The sequence below is a fragment of the Berghia stephanieae genome, chromosome 4 (genome assembly GCF_034508935.2).
Source record: "Berghia stephanieae isolate SIO BIC M18660-M18661 chromosome 4, UCSD_Bste_1.3, whole genome shotgun sequence".
Classification (NCBI taxonomy): domain Eukaryota; kingdom Metazoa; phylum Mollusca; class Gastropoda; order Nudibranchia; family Aeolidiidae; genus Berghia; species Berghia stephanieae.
The window spans coordinates 45,868,191-45,888,775 of NC_088363.1; the positions used below are offsets into that span (position 1 = coordinate 45,868,191).

Here is a 20,585-nt window from a genome sequence, read left to right on the forward strand (position 1 = left end):
GAATTAGAAAATTAGTTTTCAAATTCATCAATATTTCAATCTAAAATAAAAACATTAAAAAAGAAAAAGAAAATAAATAGATACAAGCATGAAAAAATAAAGCCAGTTTTATTTTGGACAGAAGATATTCGGAAATTATAGTTTAAATAACAATCCTACTATTTGTTTTTCATAATGGGCCACAGAAAAGCTTATGACTCAAATTGTAGATGCAGTTAGATACCTAAGGCAGTCGTAAAATGTTCACTTTCAGTTTACCTCTACACATTTCTTTGGAAGCTGGACGTCTGCCCACTGTCTAAGTTTGATATCAACTGTCGTGTTGAAAGTCCTGAAATGATTTTCAAAACATTTTTACAATCAATTAAATGTTGTTTATGTGAATGTTTTATTCAGTAAATATAAAATATAATAAAATGGATTTATACAGCACTTATTCATTGTAAGTACCATGCTTAAAACCCCTAAGGAACAGAATGCATAACACAAATGGACAAGTCAAAATTCACATTTAACACAGCATGACAAATGGTGTAATATCATTTACATATATACATACTGCATGTTCATATATTTCTCTATTTACACAACAGCAATAAAAAGAAAATTACAAGCTAAATTCATTTCAAGATATCATTAATATTCTAAATTGCCTTAAAATTTTATAAATAATGTTTGATAGGCAGGTTGCCAATGCCAGTAAACCATTTCTATATCTAGATCACGTCTTGGTCTAAAACTATTTAGTAAATCATCTTTCAGACAAATTCAGAGTAAATTACCCAGAGTCTTTAGTCTGAGAAGCTGGCAAGTAGATGTTTTCAATGATGTAAGATCCTGTCTTTTTCCATAACTTTTTAGAGAAGGCATCCTCCCTGAAATCAGATGGAACACAACAAAAACACTAGGTTTAAATGCGTTAAAGTAAAGTTAGAATTCCATACATAATAGCCACAGCCTTTACCATGAATCGCATATTTTGCATACAGCATCAAAATGGTTTTATATCAGGTTGAAACAAATGTTTATGATGGAATTCAAATACGGTCCACTCCGGAAAATCACAACTCTGTCAATTGCAACATTTCCCTAAAAATGGAATTAATTCTATATAAAAGTCACTGGTTAACTGCAACAAATTTTCAAACTCAAAAAGTGGCAAATTCAAGAAATCAATCAAACAAAATTTCATGATTAGATTTCATCATGGGTGAAATCATGACAAGTTGAAGAATCGAAAGTGGGTTGGTTTTAATGCTACAGCAGTGTGTCACTACTCTATTAAAGACAAAAGAGGTTGGGTCTTTGCAGTATGAGTTTGTGCCGGAATCTGTGACCAGTAGATAGGAGGCAAGGGGGCTGGGCAATGGGTAGACAATGAACAATGTCACCACTCTATTCGAGATAAAAGAGGGCAGGGTTTTGCAGTATGGGTTTGTGGCGTCATCTGTGACTATTAGATAGGAGGCAAGGGGGCTAGGCACAGTCTAGACAACATGTAGAATATGACAGTTGTAAGGGGAGACTGAGCGATATCCTTTGTTTTGGGATTGACAACTGTGCATTGTGACCAATGGGTTTGGTGAGAGCTCTCATCATGGCAAATCTCTTTGACCCTTACAAATGTTGAGAAATAAAAGAGTGAAAGTTTAAGAGGATGCCGATGACAATGAAATTGAACCTTTTGTCGAGTAAAGAAAAGCCAGACCTCGTAAAAAATCTCCATTACCTCATTCTAGAAAAGACTTGCTTTCATCATGAAAAACTATTTAGCAACACGTTTATAAACATCTGGTTTCAGCAAGAAAACGGACGACCCTTGAGGCCTTATTAGGGAAATGTGTGATGTCAAACGCAAAGGAAAATGATGAGAGAAAAAAAGAGAAAAACTTATTTGTAATGAGGCCATGGACAATCCCAAGCCCATGTAAACTCAGAGGGAAAATGTTGCAATAGTGGACAGGAAACTCAGCTTTGAGTAATCGCAACTTTTTTGCTGATCCTTAGGTGTTGCAATTATCCGGAATAGACTGTGCTAAATAATCAAGTTTAATATGCTTTTGCTAAGAATATTACAGTCTTAATCTTTAAATTCTAATAAAAACAATTCAACTTTACTGATACAGGATAATATTATATGGGGAAAAAAAACAAATAATGAATATTCAAAAGACGGAGTCGTAATGCAATTGATTTGAAAAAGAATAAAGTTCTTAAGTATAAAGCTTGATTAAAATGAATTTGACAATCAAAAATTTGTAGAGAGTAATTTTATTTAAATGAAAAGAACATAAATTGTGAGAGTATGTGTGTGTGTGTGTGTGTGTGCACTTATATAAATGGGTGCGTGTGTCCAAATGGTTATATTGATGTTTTATAATTTTTGACCTGTTTTATCAACGGGATTGGGCCCTATACAAATAAACTTTATTATTTATTATTACAAATGAAAGCATTATGTCAATCCATAACTTTTCTTTTAATTTAAATCTACAACAAAATTTCTTTCATTTATTTTACTTTTTGAAGACTAGAACCATACTAAATATGCATCAATTTGAATCTAAAACATTTAGAGATAAAGACGGTTTTATCATTATTATTGTCGTGATGATGATGATGATGATGATGATGATGATGATGATGATGATGGTGATGATGATGATGATGATTATTATTATTATTATTTTTATCATTATTATGGGTATACTATTTAATGAAGATATTTTACATAAATTTATATAATCAGCCTCTTAAAAACAATGAAAATTCAATTCAAGTTAAACAACCAAAACAGTAAATGAATATAAGAACAACAGCTCTAAACCTAATAATCAAAGTATACCTGATATTTTCCCTGGGGAATGGTAGTCAATGACAAAGATGTTATTATCAAAACATTTTCCAAACGATTTAAAATCAGTTATACGACAAAGTATAATGTTAATTTACAGTCTCACCAATCTCTGCTCTTCTGAAGAAGATGACCAAGGTTTTGTTGAGAAGATGGCTGACCTCTATTATTTTTTATTTATCTCTCACTTTTTCATAAAGTGAAAATATTTCACCCTGAGCAACTAAATAGTGATTCACACTAAAAGCAGCATAAATAGTGCCATAGTTCAGTCAAGCACAAATGATGCATATTTTTTTTTAAACAAAAAAGAAAAATGATGCAGGTAAAAAAGGGTTTAATGTTTTAAGCCTATCATGAGATTGTTAACAATAACAAACAGGAAAAAAATGGCGACATATCAAATTATTTTCGATTTATAAATCTTTAAAAATATTTTTTTTCCCTTTTTTTGGGCCCTTTTTAGACAAAAAGATTTTTATTGTAGTTCTCAAATAGTTTGGTTAATGTACAGGGTGTTGTTTTATTACTACCCTTTAAAGATTTGAAAGAGCTTAAAAACTAGAAGCAATAGTAGTAGTATCTACTTGATTGCAGTTTTCCATCACTATTCAATTTTTTAGGTGAAATTTTTGATGCAAAAATTGGAAGAAAATTAAAAGGTGTAATAAAATTACTGGAGTGAAATTTCTCCCTTTTAAAAAAAATAAAAACACGACTGTATGTAACGGCTTATAGAAGCATCCTGAAATCTTAACCACACAAACAACTTGAATAGTGATGGAAAGCTATGCAAAAAACTAGATGTTTCTATCATTTCTAGTTTTTAGGCTATTTCAATTCTTTATGAGGTAGTTATAAAAAAACACACTGTATATATATATATATATATATATATATATATATATATATATATATATATATATATATATATATATAATATTTCAAGTATAATTATGATCAACTTCAACAATATTGTTTCGGGCATTCGCTCTCATCAGGGGGCAAAATGGCTGAATGGAAATAAAAAATTCCAAGACTCTTACCATTCCTTGGCAGTTATCTGACTTAAATTGATGACTTCGTCTAGAATTTCACCTCGGCATTTCTCAAATAATTCATCCTAAACAATAAGAAATAAAAAATAAAAAATAAGAACAAAACCATTACAAAGAGCATTATATATATATATATATATATATATATATATATATATATATATATATATCTAGATAAATGTCATGAGATGTATAGTGACAGTGGGGTAATGCCAACTTACATTTAAAGTGGATTAACATAAACCAATTAATTGGAAGGGGGCAAAATGGCTGAATGGATAAAGCATTGTACTTCCACGCAAGGAACTAAGGTTCGAGTCCTGCATTAGTTTGGTATATCATAAAAATTGAACTTAATTGCTCACTTTGTGACACTGTATGGCAAGTTAACACCTGAATTATCTGTCTTATCTTGAGATAGTCCCTGAAGAAAAGATTTCTCCAAGGATGAATCAAGGGAATTCTATTTTGTCAAAATCTATTTTTAATACACTACATAGTCAAATATAAATACCAGTCCTTCAGAACCTTAAGGCCCCATGGAGCCAGAGATATCTCCATTTCTGTAAGGTTGTTGGATGATAACAATTGCTCGCCATCCTTTTGATAGGACGCAAATCATTCACAAATTACTTTCTTTCAGATCTAACAGACCAAGCTACCAAATAAAAACCTTGACTAGAACAAGTACTCTACCAACTGAGCTATTGGGATCACTTGTCATTTATATAACTAAAATAAAAGGTAGCTCCATGGTGCTCAGAGATTTTGCATGTGTGTATAAGCCTAAGAGTTTATGGTTCTTCTCTCAAGAATGGACGCTCACTTATACTATTTCATACCATCAACTTTAAGTCTCACAACTCCAGTGCAAAAGCCTGCGGAATCTACAGAGATACAAGGAGACGAAGAAGTTTCAATAGACGGTTCATAGATAAGGTAGTTATTAGTTATTATGATAAAGTATACATTTCTACAGGGCCTCCCTTATGAAAGATCTCAAATTGCTTTACATTTACAAATTAAGAAGGAGAGTGTCTCATCTTGAAATGAAGTCAATCAATGTTTAAAATAATCCATGACTATATCGGTGATAATGTTTGCAAAACTGTGGTTCAAGCATTGTAATTATTGTAATTATCCTAATTGCATCAGGTGTTAATGGCTACCGGGTCGTAATGGAAATTTTGTTGCATGCGGCCTACTGGGACAATAAATGAAGTATTATCAAATAAATGCATTGAGAATGGTGACGCTATGACAAAGCAATATACAAATGCAGAGCTGCCTACCTTGGTAAAAAAAAGTGTGAATTCTTACACGAGGAGAGAGATAAATGATCATGCAACTATAAATAAGTTCCTCACAAAATTCCTAATTTTTTCAGGATTATAAGCATTTTTTTCAAAATCTTAATCATTTTGGCTCCTCATCGTACATATTTTCATGGGTAAGGATTGGCAGCACTGCAAATGTTCCTTTTCAGCTATTTAACTTATAATAACGGGTCCATGCTTGACTCCATGAATTGACATCACTATTGAATACAGCTTACCCTATCCAGCTCTCTGACTCTGGGGAATGTATTTTTCCATTCTGTCTCCAAGTTGAATCTTTGAGCTGAGAGTATAAAAGTAGAAAATTAATTGTTTGTTGTGCTCGATATTATTATTATCATTATTAGGCCCATGAAACTGGAATTTATCCCTGTTTCTGTAGCTGGAATGGATAATAACAATTCCTTGCTATCCTTTGGATAGGACACTAGTCAATTGCAAAGTACTTTCCACCCGATCTTACAGATCCAGCTACCCAATCACTGCTAGGTGGACAGAAAGGTCATTAAAAAATCTTGACTTCACCCGGAATCGATCTCAGTCCCTTTGTATGTGAAGCTAGTGCTCTATCAACTGAGCTATCAGGACACCCTTGAGCCTCCAGAGTCCAATTCTGATAAAAAATTAATTTCCGTTTGGGATGAATAAAGGGATTTTAATTTTTTTACTTTATATTCTAATACAATTTATGAAGAAAGATGATTTACCAGAAGAGAAAAAATATCATGTCTTATAAAAACTCACCAAAGAAAAAATTATGCTCATATCAATTTTGCCACAGCAAGGGATTGCAACTGGGCCTGGTAATTTTATTCAAGAGCAAATCTGAAAATGGTGCTGTATTCCTTGGTAAGGCATTTTACTTGACTCTGGTCTAAATGTGTACCTATCTAGCTTTAGGCAGTGATGGATATCATAATAGCACAAATACAAAAAGAAAAAAAAAGCCGAACAGTCAGGCAACTGTACTTAATGAAATGGAAGTATGGTACCATATTATTATGACCTGCTGAAGGAACATATAAGGCGTTTTAAAATGCATGGAGCCTGGTGAATATGTGGAAATGCGCAATATAAATGTCCATTAAATTTATGTATTTATATGTATTACAGACAGCCACATAGAAAAGAACATAAGACCCTACCAGAAGCCCTAAAGCCCACGTCATCACAGTTTTGACTGAAGAAAAACAAATAATTCTAACCTTTGAAGGCATCAGCTTGTTGCTCAACTGTCTCTTGCACCATTTTCCAGAATGTTTCTGACACGGCCATGCTCAGATTCTGCGTCGTCATCTGAGTGGGTTTCAGCACACCATCCCTGAACAAACGAGATTGTCGGAAGAATTCCTCCTCATATCTTTTGATGTTGTTGATGCTATCGTTACTGTTTCCTTTTCCAGTCACCACAGCGAAATAGCCCAGAGCCTTCATTGGAAACAGGCGACCATCTAAAATGCTTCTTATCTGAAAATAAAGTTTTAAAAAAATATTTAAAAATTTAAACATTTGATCTTTTCTTATGTTGCTCTCCAAGAATTATATAACCTTAAGACTGGACTCCACTTGAGAGAACATATTCATGATCGTCTGATTGATAATCTAATCTCTTTTTCTTCATGTATCTTGTTCAAGATTATCAAGACTATCTTAGCTAGTTAGGGGGTCCCATTAGCTCCATTGGTAGAGCACTCACTTCACACGCAAAGGGACTGAGATAATTTTTTTTTTTTTTTACATTATAAAAAGGAGCAAAGCTCACTTACTCTGTCAGGATTGTAGAGAGAGCTTTCTGCCATGTCCACTTTGGTGAGGACAAAAATGGTCCTCTTTCCATTGGGATCCATGGAGCTGACCAAGTCTGTGACATTACTACGCTCCGCATCTAGTGAGCCATCTGTACAGAAAAAGTAAGGACACATTAGTGGCACCATCAATCTGGAATTCTCTTTCAATCTTTACCAGAAGCGCTCTTACTATAGAGTGCTTCAAGTCTAGACTGGAGACAGAATGTTTGAGATTAACTTTTCCTTATTATTTCAAAATCATTTTCTTCATATTTCAATAGTATCAGCATAACTTAATAGATCACCTAGAGTTGTAAAATTTTTCTTAAATTTGTAACAATTTAATTTTCATAAAATTCTCATGTCACCTCTGTCTTGTAAAGCGCCATTGAACAATTTAGGTGAAGATTGACGCTCTATAAATTTTATTACTATTATAATTATTTTCATTATTTTTATCTGATCATAAATTAAGGTCTTATTGTAAAATAAAAAGAGTTTATTCTTAAAGATTTTCCCATACATCAGGGAACTATTGAACATCGACACTCTGAGTAGAACCGTTAGATCCATGAATGACATAAATCTTTGAATTCTCTGCGCCCTATTTCTGGAATTCTTCTCTTTGTTCAAAGTCGCTTGAACTTGATGTTTTCAAAGCTGGTTTGGAATGTTACCTGTTCCATTTGTAGATTAATAATAATACATCAATTGTGCATTGTATGTGATAAATCATTTTACATACAATTTTAGTATTATGCGTTGTGAGCCATTTATATGAAGTGCTTAGAGACGGTTCTATACAGAGTAAAGTGCTACCCAAATGCCATATATTATCATTATTATGTCCTTAAGTCACAAGATAAAAACAATAAATGTCCAAAAGAACAAAGTCAAATAAGTTGAGGAAAAAATGCCATTATTGGGGATTGAAAATGAAAGAATAAATAAAAATTTGATTAAAACTTCTTTTACTACAAATTTTAAAATAATTTTTAAGTTTTAAAAAAAGTATTACTTGAGAACAAAAAGTGAATGAATAGAGGTCAATTCTGAAAAACTTGCCTTGTATACATAAAATGATAGAATTTGGATTAGCCATGTATGTCCTGCACATCTGGCGAATGGAGTCTTTGGTGTCTGGGGCCATATCACTTGTCACAGTCTGTGGTAGAATTGGTACAGGATAGAAATGAAATTTAACCCATATATCAGACTTTATCAGACCTGTCAGTGGCAGCCGACAAAATTGTCTGAAACTTTTTCACGGACTGTAAGCACCAATGTTTTAAGTCAATGTGTTTACACGAAGTGCAAAAATGATAATAAAAAGAGTAAAATTATTGTGGCGATAATGTCGGATATCTGATACTGTAAGACATTTTCTGGGGTTTTATAAATATGTACTCCAATGGTAGACTATAGTAGAAAATATGCTAAGAGGAAACAAAAAATGAAAAAAATACAAGTTGAGTTTAGTTAACCTATCAGTCCTTTTGCTTTTTTCTATAATGATTTTTTTTCTTTTAATTAATAACTACGAATTTTTATTTGCCGATTCCACAAGTAAATACAAATTAAAAACAAAAAATGTAGGATTGAAAAATAACAGTATCACTGACAAAGTTGATATTTTGACTATTTCACACAACAATCTTCATACAAAGCTCAAATTTTCTCCTCATAAAATCTTAAGTTTCCTTTTTTTCCGATTTAATCAGATATATTAATATGGATATGTGGAGTGCAGCGGTCAATAGATGAATAGAATGAAAATACTTACAGAGATAATTCCTGGAAGATCAACTAACACCATTCTCTGCAACCCTGGGCCTTTCACACTCATTGAAATACACTGAGGGTCGGGGAGGGGGGAGAGCCAAGAAGAGATAAATCATCTTTATGTTTGAATAATACTGCTCTTATTAGCATTTATTTACATCAAATAAAAGAGGAAAAAAGTGACTGAAAGACCATAATCTCAAAATATCAAAATAAAATAAACTTTTTTTTTAAATAATAAATTCTAAAACAAAACAGTGACACATTTGCTTCTAATTAATCCCACTCACAGAAGTTTCGGGTCAGTCCAATGACAGTGAACAAATTAAAAACTACAAGAAAATACAACAGAAACTCTGGGCTTTAAAATATAAATCTGGAGGGGAAAAAAATTGAATCTAAAATTAAAAAAAAAAGACTTCAGATAATGTTTAAAAAAGAGAAAATTTGTAAACTTACACTGTTGCTGACTGTTTGACCATTTCGTACAGCGTTCTTCATGCGGAGCTCAACTTCTCTTCTCAAAGCAGCCAGCTAAATGGAGACAAATTAATGGCAGTATGAGGCTCTGAATAGAAATTAATAATAATAATAATAATAATAATAATAATAATAATAATAATAATAATAATAATAATAATAATAATAATAATAATAATAATAATAATAATAATAATATTTTTTTTAAAATAAAAAAAATAAATAAAAAAAAAAAAAAAATAATAATAATAATAATAATAATAATAATAATAATAATAATAATAATAATAATAATAATAATAATTAATAATAATAATAATAATCCACGAACCATTTCAGAGTCCTAATCTATAGATTAACCAGTTGACAGAGTAGTAGACTTACATCAGACTCTTTCGTCAGATCAAACTCCCTAGTGCTATCTCTAAACTGTGCCACATGGTAAGGACCTTCACTCAATGTTACTTTGACTGGAGACCTAGTCATCATCTCACCAGATCCTCTGTACATAAAATTAGGAGGGGAGAGGGGGGGGGGGGGGGGGTTGGGGGACACATAAAATATTGACTTCAATGTGATCTATAAATTTATAATGATTCTGTATTTGATAATATTTTAAAATCCACTACAAACGGTGCATGATACAGTATAATGCAGATGTTGCTGTTTGAAGCAATAGTCAAATGTCAAATTGTTAAGGTGAATAAACAAAACAATGATCATTGTTTTCTTTATTCACCTTAACAACACCAGTCTCTTATTCATGCTGGGATCGTTTTTTTCTTTATTCACTTTAACAACACCATTCTCTCATCTCTCATTCATGACAGGATCGTTGTTTTCTCTATGACCTTAATAAAACCATTCTCTCATCTCTCATTCATGACAGGATCGTTATTTTCTTTATGACCTTAACAACACCATTCTCTCATCTCTCATTCACGACGGGATCGTCGTATTCATTATGACCTTAACAACACCATTCTCTCATCTCTCATTCCACTTTATTGTTTCATGCATCAAGTTTTGTTGACAAAGGGGAAAGCCAAAATGTCCACATTAACTGTTCTTCGTTAATTAAATTGAAGCTTCCATTCCATCAGACAAAGCAGAAAATATTATAGGAATAATATCAGATATCAGATCCAAGACTCCCATTACAGAACGCCTGTTTTTATGGAATAATTTTTTTTTTAAATTTCCAACATCAGAACAGACCTGCCACATGTAATAAAAAAATCAATAGCTGAATTTGTTTTAAAATTTCAAGCGGGGAAAAAAACCTCTCAAAATAAAAATTGAATATTTCAAATTTTCAAAAATGTATTGTTCCCATTATATACTTTACAAAGTTTCACTTAATCTACCTAATTTCCATTTCATGCAGTACAAGTCATCTATTTAACGCTCTTTCTTGTACTAGCACACTTGCAATACCTGTCATTGCCTATCGCTAGAACCCAAGGGATATAGCATTGAGGTCAAAGTCTTCCAATTGTTGTCCTCCATCAAGCCATTGACCACAATCTACATTGCTTCATTTTGTCACTTCAAGAGAAACTGCATATCTCAGTATAAAAGCCATTACAATTATATAAAACACATTGACTAAAACCTAGGGGGCAGCGTGTGGCTCAGCAGTACAATCTTTTCTTTGTGCCCGAAAGGTACTGAGTTCAACTACCCACTGCGCTGTGTGACCTTTGATAATATCATCTCACTTTAGCTCACTTTGCAACGCTGCACTGCCACTGATACAACAGGTCTTCCCTTGGAAACAAACCCTAGTGACAAATTTTCCCTTGGGGATTTAAAAAAAAAAGGTATTTTATTTTCCTCCTATTTTAAAAATACTAATCAATGACAGAAGTAAATGGATATTCATTATGAATTTATGAAACATTAAATTTGTTTTTAAAGTTCCTACTCAAACTGAAAATGACCATGATTCTAAGATCTCTTTCATTACCTGGGAAATATCCTAGCCTGTGCAATCATCTCCAGCACACTGGTCTTTCCCGAACTCTGGTCTCCAACTACTACCACCTGTAGAGTTTTATATAAAAGAAATAAGGGTCAAGTAGAGAAGTTAATTATTCACATAGGGAGCTCAAGAAAAAATAATAGTGTTGTGATTAAAACTTCAATGAAACATTGCTGCCATCATTCTAATGGTGTGAATGGTAAGGTTTATACAAATTATAGAAACAACCAGATAAGGTGATGGGAGAAATTCAGATTTTTAAATAATTTAATCACTTTGTCGATTGATAAAAAAATTGGAGATTGGCTGGAGTTTATTGTTGTTTCTCTAGCAACTAAAGCATGAAATGGCAGTAACAATTGCTTGCTACCACCAGAATGAAGTACTCTTACCCTTGGTAGATGGTCCTGGGTGTTATAGCCAGAGTCAAAAGCGTTGAGCTCGTCCAAGACCTCAGAGTACATGTCAATGAGAGATCTCTGGGAAAAAAAATAAATATACAGAAGATACATATACCCAAAATAAATCATATAACTAGCTAATAAATCAAGATGAAAGTGCCCTTCAAAAGATAGATTACATTGATTGCCTAAGACAGAACATATCAACAATGACGCCCCTTTTTATCTTTCAAAGTTCATTGAGAGATACAATTGGCAAAAATGTGTTTATTCCTATTTTGATCCAAAATCCTTGAAAATCTTGGAAAATAAGCTAAAAGCTGTGAGAAAAGCTTTGTTGAGCCAGTTCTTAATGTTTGAACATTTGAAAGAATCGGGATTTCATAAGGAAACTGAAAACTCATATTCATTAACTGTAATTCAAAATGCAATTGGTCAAATATGATATTTTTCAATTATCAGCTCAAAGTCCACAGTTTTACTTAAACTATACTTGTTCATTTATTTTTTTTTTTTTAATGACTGCTGAAAATAAGATGGATTCAAATGGGTGAGCCATTTACCTTGGTAAACTATGATTCTGATTCCACATATTTTATGACATTGAAATGCATCAAGAGTGTGCACATAATGGAACAAACCCTTCCTCCTCCTCCTACTACTACAGATACAACTATTACTATGACTACTGCTACTACAAGCACTACTAGTATTACTACTACTGCTGCTACCATTTAAAAAAACAAACAAAAAAAAACACCCGAAGCTCTTTTATTTTCTAATCACAAAATATTGCATTGTCAAATCATTTTAATGACAACGTGATGACGATATTTTCTGTTTCCATTAAAAAAATTGTAAAACATTTTCATGACATATGAAAAGACTTATGATGTAGCACAATTTTTAAGATAACAAAATACACATACCTTGATAGCTCTGGTTTTCTGTCCAGATCGCTGTTCCCGTAAAAGCAGCTGTTTTCTAAGTTCCCTGTTGTCCTGTTCCAGCCTTTCAATCTCCTTTTGATAACGCATCTGTAATAGATTTTTTTTTGAAAAAGGAAAATAAGAAATGAGAGAGTTACAGCTCATAGCATACCTGCCCACCTGAAAATTTCAAAATCTGTAAGCAACACAAAATTCATCAGTAATAAATGGTAAAACTTCAGTAATAACACAAACAAAAAATGTTACATACAACCTATTATAGGTAAATTAGATTTTGTTGTTGACGGCCACTATTAAGAGAGAGCTATCACTATCATGAGTGTGGAGGTGAGCCATAGCATTTTAAACTTTAACGGGAGAAAAAATGTTCAAGACTGTGGTAACTTAAGAAAAAATAAATTTTCTCTGACGCCGCGACCAAATTGCTGTGAAATGGAAATCTGTAATATTTCTTCCATTTCCACAAGACCGTAATTATCACCAATTTTCATAATAATTGTAGATGATGGTGCACTGAGGCTGACGCCTAGGTTATTCCAGTCTTCCCTTGGAATAGATCCTAGAGACAAATTTCCCCTATGGTATGAATAAAGGGAATTTTAATTCTTTATTTTTTTTTTAAAAGTAGGCAAGTATGTCTTAGAAATTTTGATAATGACTTTCAATAACAACACAAAATCCACATCAAAAAAAAATAATTAAAGCACGCTGCAATACACTATCACCATACAAATCATCCCCACACAACCAGCCCCTTCTCTATATTGTCTTTCTTTCAAATATATTGAGTGTCATGAGGGAGAAACTCACCGAAGAATAATCTTTTAAAAAATATTTGTTGAAAATTATGCTAAATTTTACTTGAGTCAATCATGCATGGATTTGAGGAAAAGATATATATTATCATTATTCTATATCATTAACACTACCTACCCTTACAATAGCATCATAAAAACTTTGAAAATGTTACATATATCAACATCCTCAAAAGTAACAACAAATGTTGTCTTAATCTTAGTGACACGTGGTGGATGCAGTATAATTAACTTCTTACATAAACCCATTTCCCCCTAAAAAAATCAATTGGATCAATGAGACAACATGTCAATTCAAAAGTCAGTATTTTTACCTGTATATCCATAACTTCATCTTGTATCTGTTTTCTGTGTTGCTGTCATAAATAAAAGAAAGAAATAGAAGATATATATTATTCATTACTGTGACTTGTACACATCATTATCTTGACTGAGATTTCTTCAAAACAGTGCTAAACCCTTTATGCTAACGTGACGGTACATTTTGCTGTTTTCATAAAGGAAACATTTACAATGATGTGACTATCCGATATCATTAGCTGATTCAAGACGTTCATTTGCTTTCATTGTGATTTAACTCATTCCACATTCCACAAAGGTGATTTTCTATTTTATAAAAATATTAATAAAACATTTGAATTTGCTTTATACATGGACCACAACGCATCATTAAAGCCCCTTGAAATATTAATGTGATTGTTCTGCAATTCATCATTAAAGCCCCTTGAAATATTAATGTGATTGTTCTGCAATTCATCATTAAGGCCCCTTGAAATATTATATTGATTATTCTGCAATTCATCATTAAGGCCCCTTGAAATATTATATTGATTATTCTACAATTCATTATTGAAGCCCTTTGAAATATTATAATGATTTTTTTTTAATGTCATCTGACTAATAATAATTTACATAAATGATGTGATTCTTATGTATCCATGTACAATTCATGTGGGTAAAAGAAAACAAAATAATATCAAACAAAAATTTTTAATATGCCTTGGAAGAACTGTTTAAAAAACAAACAAACAAAAAAACAAGCAAAACAAGAGAACCCAAAATAAAACCGATCAATCTATTCAATATTTCACCTCCAGATCAATTTCAGGACGGCTGTCATCAAAGTAAGACGATGACGATGGTGATGTTCCACCACAAGTGAAAAACTTTTTGTTTTTTTGAAACAAGAAATATAATAATAATAATGTACTTTGACGGATACAATATGACAAAGGATTTCTGTGTAAAGAGTGCTGACATTCAATATTGCAAGAAAAACAAAATTAAGACTTGAAAAAAATCAGAATTTTGAAATTGAAATCAAGAATTTTTATCCCCAAGCCAAATCAAAACACATCTTCATGTTTTAAATCGAGATGGAATAATGGTTCAGGTGGTAGAGCACACACAAAGGGACTGAGATCGATCCCAGGTAAAGTCTAGATTATCTTTTTTTTACTCCCTTGTCCATCCAGCTGTGATTGGGTAGTTGGGTCTGTTAGATATGGTGGAAATTACTTTGTGATAGACTAGCGTCCTACCCTTAGAGTACCAAGCAATTGCTATTGTCCGTTTTACACAAAAGAAACCAGGATAAACTTTGGCTCCATAAGCCTAATGGCTCTGAATGTCGACTTGTCTAGTTGTACTAACAACTATTCTTATATCAGTAGTTATAGACTAAAATAATGAGGCAATATGAATTGAATGTCTTTTTCATGAAATCAAATCGAAACATAACATTAAAAGCATTCAAAATCTTAAATTAATCATAACACTGATGTAGCACTACAAAATCATCAAGGAAAATAACCTATGAAAATATAAGATTTTATACATTTTTTGTACAATGTATAAGTATAGGCTTACATAATTGGGAAAATATCGTAAGATCGCAAGATATATATAAAGCAGAAATACCATTAACAAAGAGCTAAAGAGACAAATAAAATTACTTTGTCATCTGGTTTTATGTTTTTTAGAGTTTTACGGCGTTTGCGACACATTTAGGTCATTTCAGCACCAGTAAAAATGAAAGAATGTGGGATAGTGAAAAAAACTCTGTAGGGAACAGATGTATATTCCAAGAGCACACCACCAGTGTACTAAGTTTGAGATCACCTAAAAGTCTCATCCAGACACAAGCACAGGATCCCACCAAGAAGAATATACTGTTTATAGAATATACCAAAAAAGAAAACATAACTAACAAAACATAACAGAAAGATGATTGTTGTTTTTTGTTTGTTTTTAAGGGTTTTACGACGCTTGCAACACATTTAGGTTATATCAGTGCCAGTAAAAAGGAAGAAAATGGGATAGAAAAAATTTCTAGAATTACAATTAAAGCACCCAAGAGAAAGTAAGACAAAGGCGAATGGGAACGAATAGGGATCAGATGTAGATTCCAAGAGCATACCACCAATGAACTTAGTTTGAGATCACCTATAAGTCTCATCCGGACACAAGCACAAAATCCAACAAAGAGAAATACACTCAAATGCTTACATTATACATTAAAAATAGCAAATATAATAATAAATAACAGAGAGATGATTTTCAAGGAAAAAAATATCATCTCCCAAAACAATAACTATGCATTTGACTGTTTCCCTACCAGCCAGGACTCTGACGAGGGCCAGGAAAAAAACCAAGGAATCTCATTCCAAGACAAAGACAGAAAGCCTGTTGGATAACAGATATAAGGGGATAGAAGTAGAAGAGACAATGTGTACCTCCCTGTCTGCTATTGGAGGTCAGGATCCCCACCCAGAGAAAGATGATTTACAAGGGAAAAAAACATCATCTCCCAAAACTAATACTAAACATTTGACTGTTTCCCTCTCAGCTAAGGATTCCAGCAAGGGCCAGGACAAAAACCAAGCAATCCCATTCCAAGACAATGACAGAAAGCAACTAAGAAAACATAAGTGGAAAGAAGACAGCAAATGATCGCCTGCCCACCATGGGAGGTCAAAGGACCCCACCCAGTACTCTGTCATTAACAGGAGATCTTTCTCTATACTTCTCAGAGTTACTGAAGTTCTCTGATTCAACAATGTATAGTGTTGTATTCAAGCGAGACAACAGGTAGTTGCTTTTTTACACATACCAAAAATATTCATGTCCTAGTAATTGCAACAATACAAGGATAATAGCGATACATATAACGTTTCCAACAAAAAATTTGATGTAATTGCAGTAGATAGTCTTTCATTCAACGATTTAACATTAAATTGCCAAACACATAATATAATAAATGAAAATCAACAGGAAACAAGGTTCATCACTTCTACCTAAAGGAGTTTACTAAAAAAAAGTATTGACACTACAGACCTGTTCTGATTTAATTTGAAGATGTTATTATAAAACAGTGCTAGACAAATCACAGAGAGAAAATACAAGAGAAAAATCACATTCCAAAAAAATCAGCCTTTCCTTCTTGCTTTTCTAGCATGTATCATATTTTTTTCAGATATATATCTTGCATCAAAGCTATTAAAATTAATTTTCATTGTAAATTTCCACATCTACTACATTTCTCATGTCTAAATCAAAGTCCATTAGTTTATATGAGATACAAAATTAAATTATTAACTCCCAATTTGTTCATCTCGGACAAAATAGTTGATTCCTGTTGACATCAGACGTTTGTTTGATGGATTTTCTATAGTCCTTCATGGAATGCCTAGGTGATGACATTTAACAATGTCGAGGGAAGGGAGTCATTTTTTAATTTGTTATAACTTAACTATTAATCACATATCTTTGTGTTAAACCTCATTAAACATTCAACATTCTGAAAAAAAAAAACATTACAACAATAGTTCAACGGTTAAAAAAAACAACTAATTATGAACTTTTCACCTCAATATCCTCACAATCATCTTCAAAGTACATAGACGTATCCTGTTTGATCATTTGAAATTAAGTCAAAGCTTTCTAAATTTGTATAGGTTGATGACCTGTATATAAACTGATAAATAATACTGGGATACATAACACAGAGGAAGAGGATGAGGATGAGGAGGAGGAGGAGGAGGAGGAGGAGGAGGAGGAGGAAGAAGAGGAGGAGAAGAGAATGAAGAGAGAGGGAGGGATAAAGGAAGAAGAAGAAGAAGAAGAAGAAGAAGAAGAAGAAGAAGAAGAAGAAGAAGAAGAAGAAGAAGAAGAAGAAGAAGAAGAAGAAGAAGAAGAAGAAGAAGAAGAAGAAGAAGAAGAAGAAGAAGAAGAAAAAAAATTAAAACTTCATGAACATCTCTAAGTCATTAAAACTTATTGAAAATGAAAGCTGATGCCAGAGTACATAATTTTAAGAATTTTGAAGTGTTGTTAAATTTTTATGTAGGTAAATTATTTATTTTTCAAGCTAACTATAGTGACCACAATTATTTTTATCTCCTCAGGATTAAGAATTCTTAAATTTTCTAGAAGACAAGTCTGTTGTTAACACATTTTCTATTCATAACATCGGTTTATGAAAAAGAAACCACATACCATTTTCTGTTTAAAACGTCAAGTTCAAATGTAAACAGAACTCTTAAACTCAAATAAATAACAAGGAGCTAATTTAAAATTGTTTCAGATTTTAAAAAAGGGGATCCCAACAGCTAAGTTGTTAGAGCACTTGCCCAAAAATAAAGGGATTGGAATCAATCAAGAATTTTTCCTAACCCTCCACCCTGTTCACCCAGCAGTGATCGGGTAGCTGGGTCTTTCACATCTGATGGAAAGTGCATTGATATAGAATAGCATCCTATATAAAGTCTGCTTGATGTTATAGAAACCAGGATGAACTCTGGCTCCATGAGTCATATGGCTCTGACGGAATGGATATTCAAAATGACAAGTTGAGCTTGGATTTATCCACAACACTTTGATAAATCAATCCTCCATCAAGAAAATTAATCAGCAAACAAGTAAATGTTATTTTCAGTTTAAGTTGTTTGTCAGCCATGTTTTTTTTTGTTTTTTTTTTCATGTTTATATTTTTTTATAATGGCTTCATACATAAGGAAATTAAAAAGATTTAGAAATCTAGATACAAAATCAAGAAAAAATAAATAAATTATTATTTAAACACCTGGTTCATCAAAATGAAACTACAGAGCGAAAATAATGACATGTAATGAAAAAAAAAAAGGAAACCCAAAATATCAATCTTCATCTCTGTGTGTCCTTTAAAACTTGTATATGATATTTATATTATATATATAGTTTTTTGTTTTAATCAAAGAGAAACTCAACTTCAAATTTTTTCAAACTCTTTACCTGGCAACATTCCGCAACCAAAAAATCCTCTTCCTCGAATGACCCCGTAAAGTAATTAATTCCATTGCGGATTCCTTCAAGGATCTTTGGAAACAAGTGACACTTCCAAATTATTATCTTACGTCACTACCAAATATCTATAACCTTTCCATATTATTCACATACAAAAACAATTGAACCAATTGTGTGATGAGAAAATAGGGTAAACAAGTAATGTGAAAAAACAACTTTTCAACATTGTGCGCTTATTTATGTTAGCACAGCCTTTGCTGATCATTGTGTTGTTTTGTTTCTAATTAAATCAGTATTAAAATGAGACCATTCAATCAGGATGAATTGACAGCTGAAAAAAACAAGTTTTTCTTTTTTTTTTAAACTTAAGTAATTCAACTTGTGCCCTCCTTATCCATACATTTGAAAACATAATTCAATAATAATAAGTTGTTTTAAGATTAAAGTAATATACATGTGAAACTTTGATCGGAATTTGCCTTTATTTGCTTTCTCACAACTTTTTCTTGTCTCGCTCCTATACCCGATTTTCATGTGTCACAACATTGGAAATCTAATTCCACAAGCACAGATTCAATGAGACATCACAATGAATATGGAAATTGAATACCCTTAATTTGTTAAAATACTATATAATATTAGAAATACCACCTTGCATTCGAAAAATACATGGTGTAAAATGACAACTGACCCTCAGTAATGGCAATCTTGGTGTACCCCAGGCCTACTGTATCTATTGAGTCCTAAATATTTTTTGCTGCTTAGAGGAAACTAGCTAAGCTGACCATGTTACATATATAAAAAACATCTGAAAAAGTGTGTATGAAACAGTGCCAGATAAAGCTAGGAAGAAAAATACAAGCAACAAACCATCCTAAAAAAATCAGTGCTCCTCGACTGGGGAGATTCATACACACTTTTACAGATCTTTAATGATTATCTTACACCAGTGCCTGCTCCCTAAGTTGTCATATCAAAAACAAAGGATGACAGTGGGTGTGACAAAAATTAATTATAACATCCTTTCAAAATGTAGACTTTGCCAAGCAATGGTAAATCCCCTTATTTTATGTTATACAAATCTGTATAGACCGATAAATTTGTATAAGAGGCATATCTAGGTCAAGCTATGTACACAAGAAAAATTAAGGCAAGATTAGAGGCTCAAACGGCTGACAAAGATAGATCCAAGATCAATTCATCTATATGTCTAGTCTCATTACTAGCATTGGTTTCTAAATTCTATCTGCAGCACAACTTGAAAAGTGAAAGCCAAGAAATATTTTTTTTGTTTGTTTGTTTGTTGCTTTAGGTCTCTTCCAACACAATTGAGGTTATATGAGAGACCGCTGAAACAAAAAAACAAGCAATCTAACAAAAATAGTACAAATGTAAATCAAAATCATAAGCTAAAGATATCATAAGCTAAATTATAAATAACCAAGAACAAACAGGCAGAAGATTTACAGAAAAAAAATATCCCCTGTCAAAAATACAATCACAAACCAAAGAAGCAGGATAGACTAGTAAAGAGAAGAAGAAACGACATCACCATCGGATCGTACACCCATGCGAACATCATAGGTATATGATTCAAGGGTGATGCTCCCATCCAACCACCCGCGCCAAGAAATATGTTAACTCGCCTCAGGTAAAACCCCACGATTAACTAAATCTGGTCACTTGTGCAACAGCAATGGAGTTTTGTGGGTAGAAGTTAAGAAAATAAGAACTTACATTTTCTACCTTCTTGTCTGCATTCACTGCACCAATACTTATAGATGTGGCAGCATTCATTGTTGAACTTTCTGCCTCTGAAATATTAAAAATAATAAAAAGCTTAACATTAGATTG

The 20,585-nt window shown here is 32.3% G+C and overlaps 1 protein-coding gene across 5 annotated transcripts in view; it reads right to left on the minus strand.

Moving 5' to 3' along the window:
- LOC144970680 (dynamin-like GTPase OPA1, mitochondrial) overlaps positions 1 to 20,585 on the minus strand; it is a 41,752-nt gene that overhangs the window by 9,037 nt on the left and 12,130 nt on the right. For 2 of the 5 annotated variants that reach the window (XM_078910555.1, XM_078910553.1), the window contains 18 exons: positions 20,469 to 20,545; positions 18,720 to 18,803; positions 17,316 to 17,357; positions 14,540 to 14,614; positions 13,763 to 13,804; positions 12,613 to 12,720; positions 11,675 to 11,761; positions 11,268 to 11,344; positions 9,683 to 9,800; positions 9,278 to 9,352; positions 8,820 to 8,891; positions 8,102 to 8,201; positions 7,016 to 7,146; positions 6,455 to 6,716; positions 5,468 to 5,532; positions 3,901 to 3,977; positions 783 to 875; positions 259 to 331 (listed from right to left, as the gene is read on the minus strand). In XM_078910555.1, coding sequence (XP_078766681.1) covers positions 259 to 331; positions 783 to 875; positions 3,901 to 3,977; positions 5,468 to 5,532; positions 6,455 to 6,716; positions 7,016 to 7,146; positions 8,102 to 8,201; positions 8,820 to 8,891; positions 9,278 to 9,352; positions 9,683 to 9,800; positions 11,268 to 11,344; positions 11,675 to 11,761; positions 12,613 to 12,720; positions 13,763 to 13,804; positions 14,540 to 14,614; positions 17,316 to 17,357; positions 18,720 to 18,803; positions 20,469 to 20,545 — 1,658 coding nt within the window. The remainder of the gene's footprint in view (positions 1 to 258; positions 332 to 782; positions 876 to 3,900; positions 3,978 to 5,467; positions 5,533 to 6,454; positions 6,717 to 7,015; positions 7,147 to 8,101; positions 8,202 to 8,819; positions 8,892 to 9,277; positions 9,353 to 9,682; positions 9,801 to 11,267; positions 11,345 to 11,674; positions 11,762 to 12,612; positions 12,721 to 13,762; positions 13,805 to 14,539; positions 14,615 to 17,315; positions 17,358 to 18,719; positions 18,804 to 20,468; positions 20,546 to 20,585) is intronic. The other 3 variants (XM_078910558.1, XM_078910557.1, XM_078910556.1) reach the window with 2 other exon arrangements.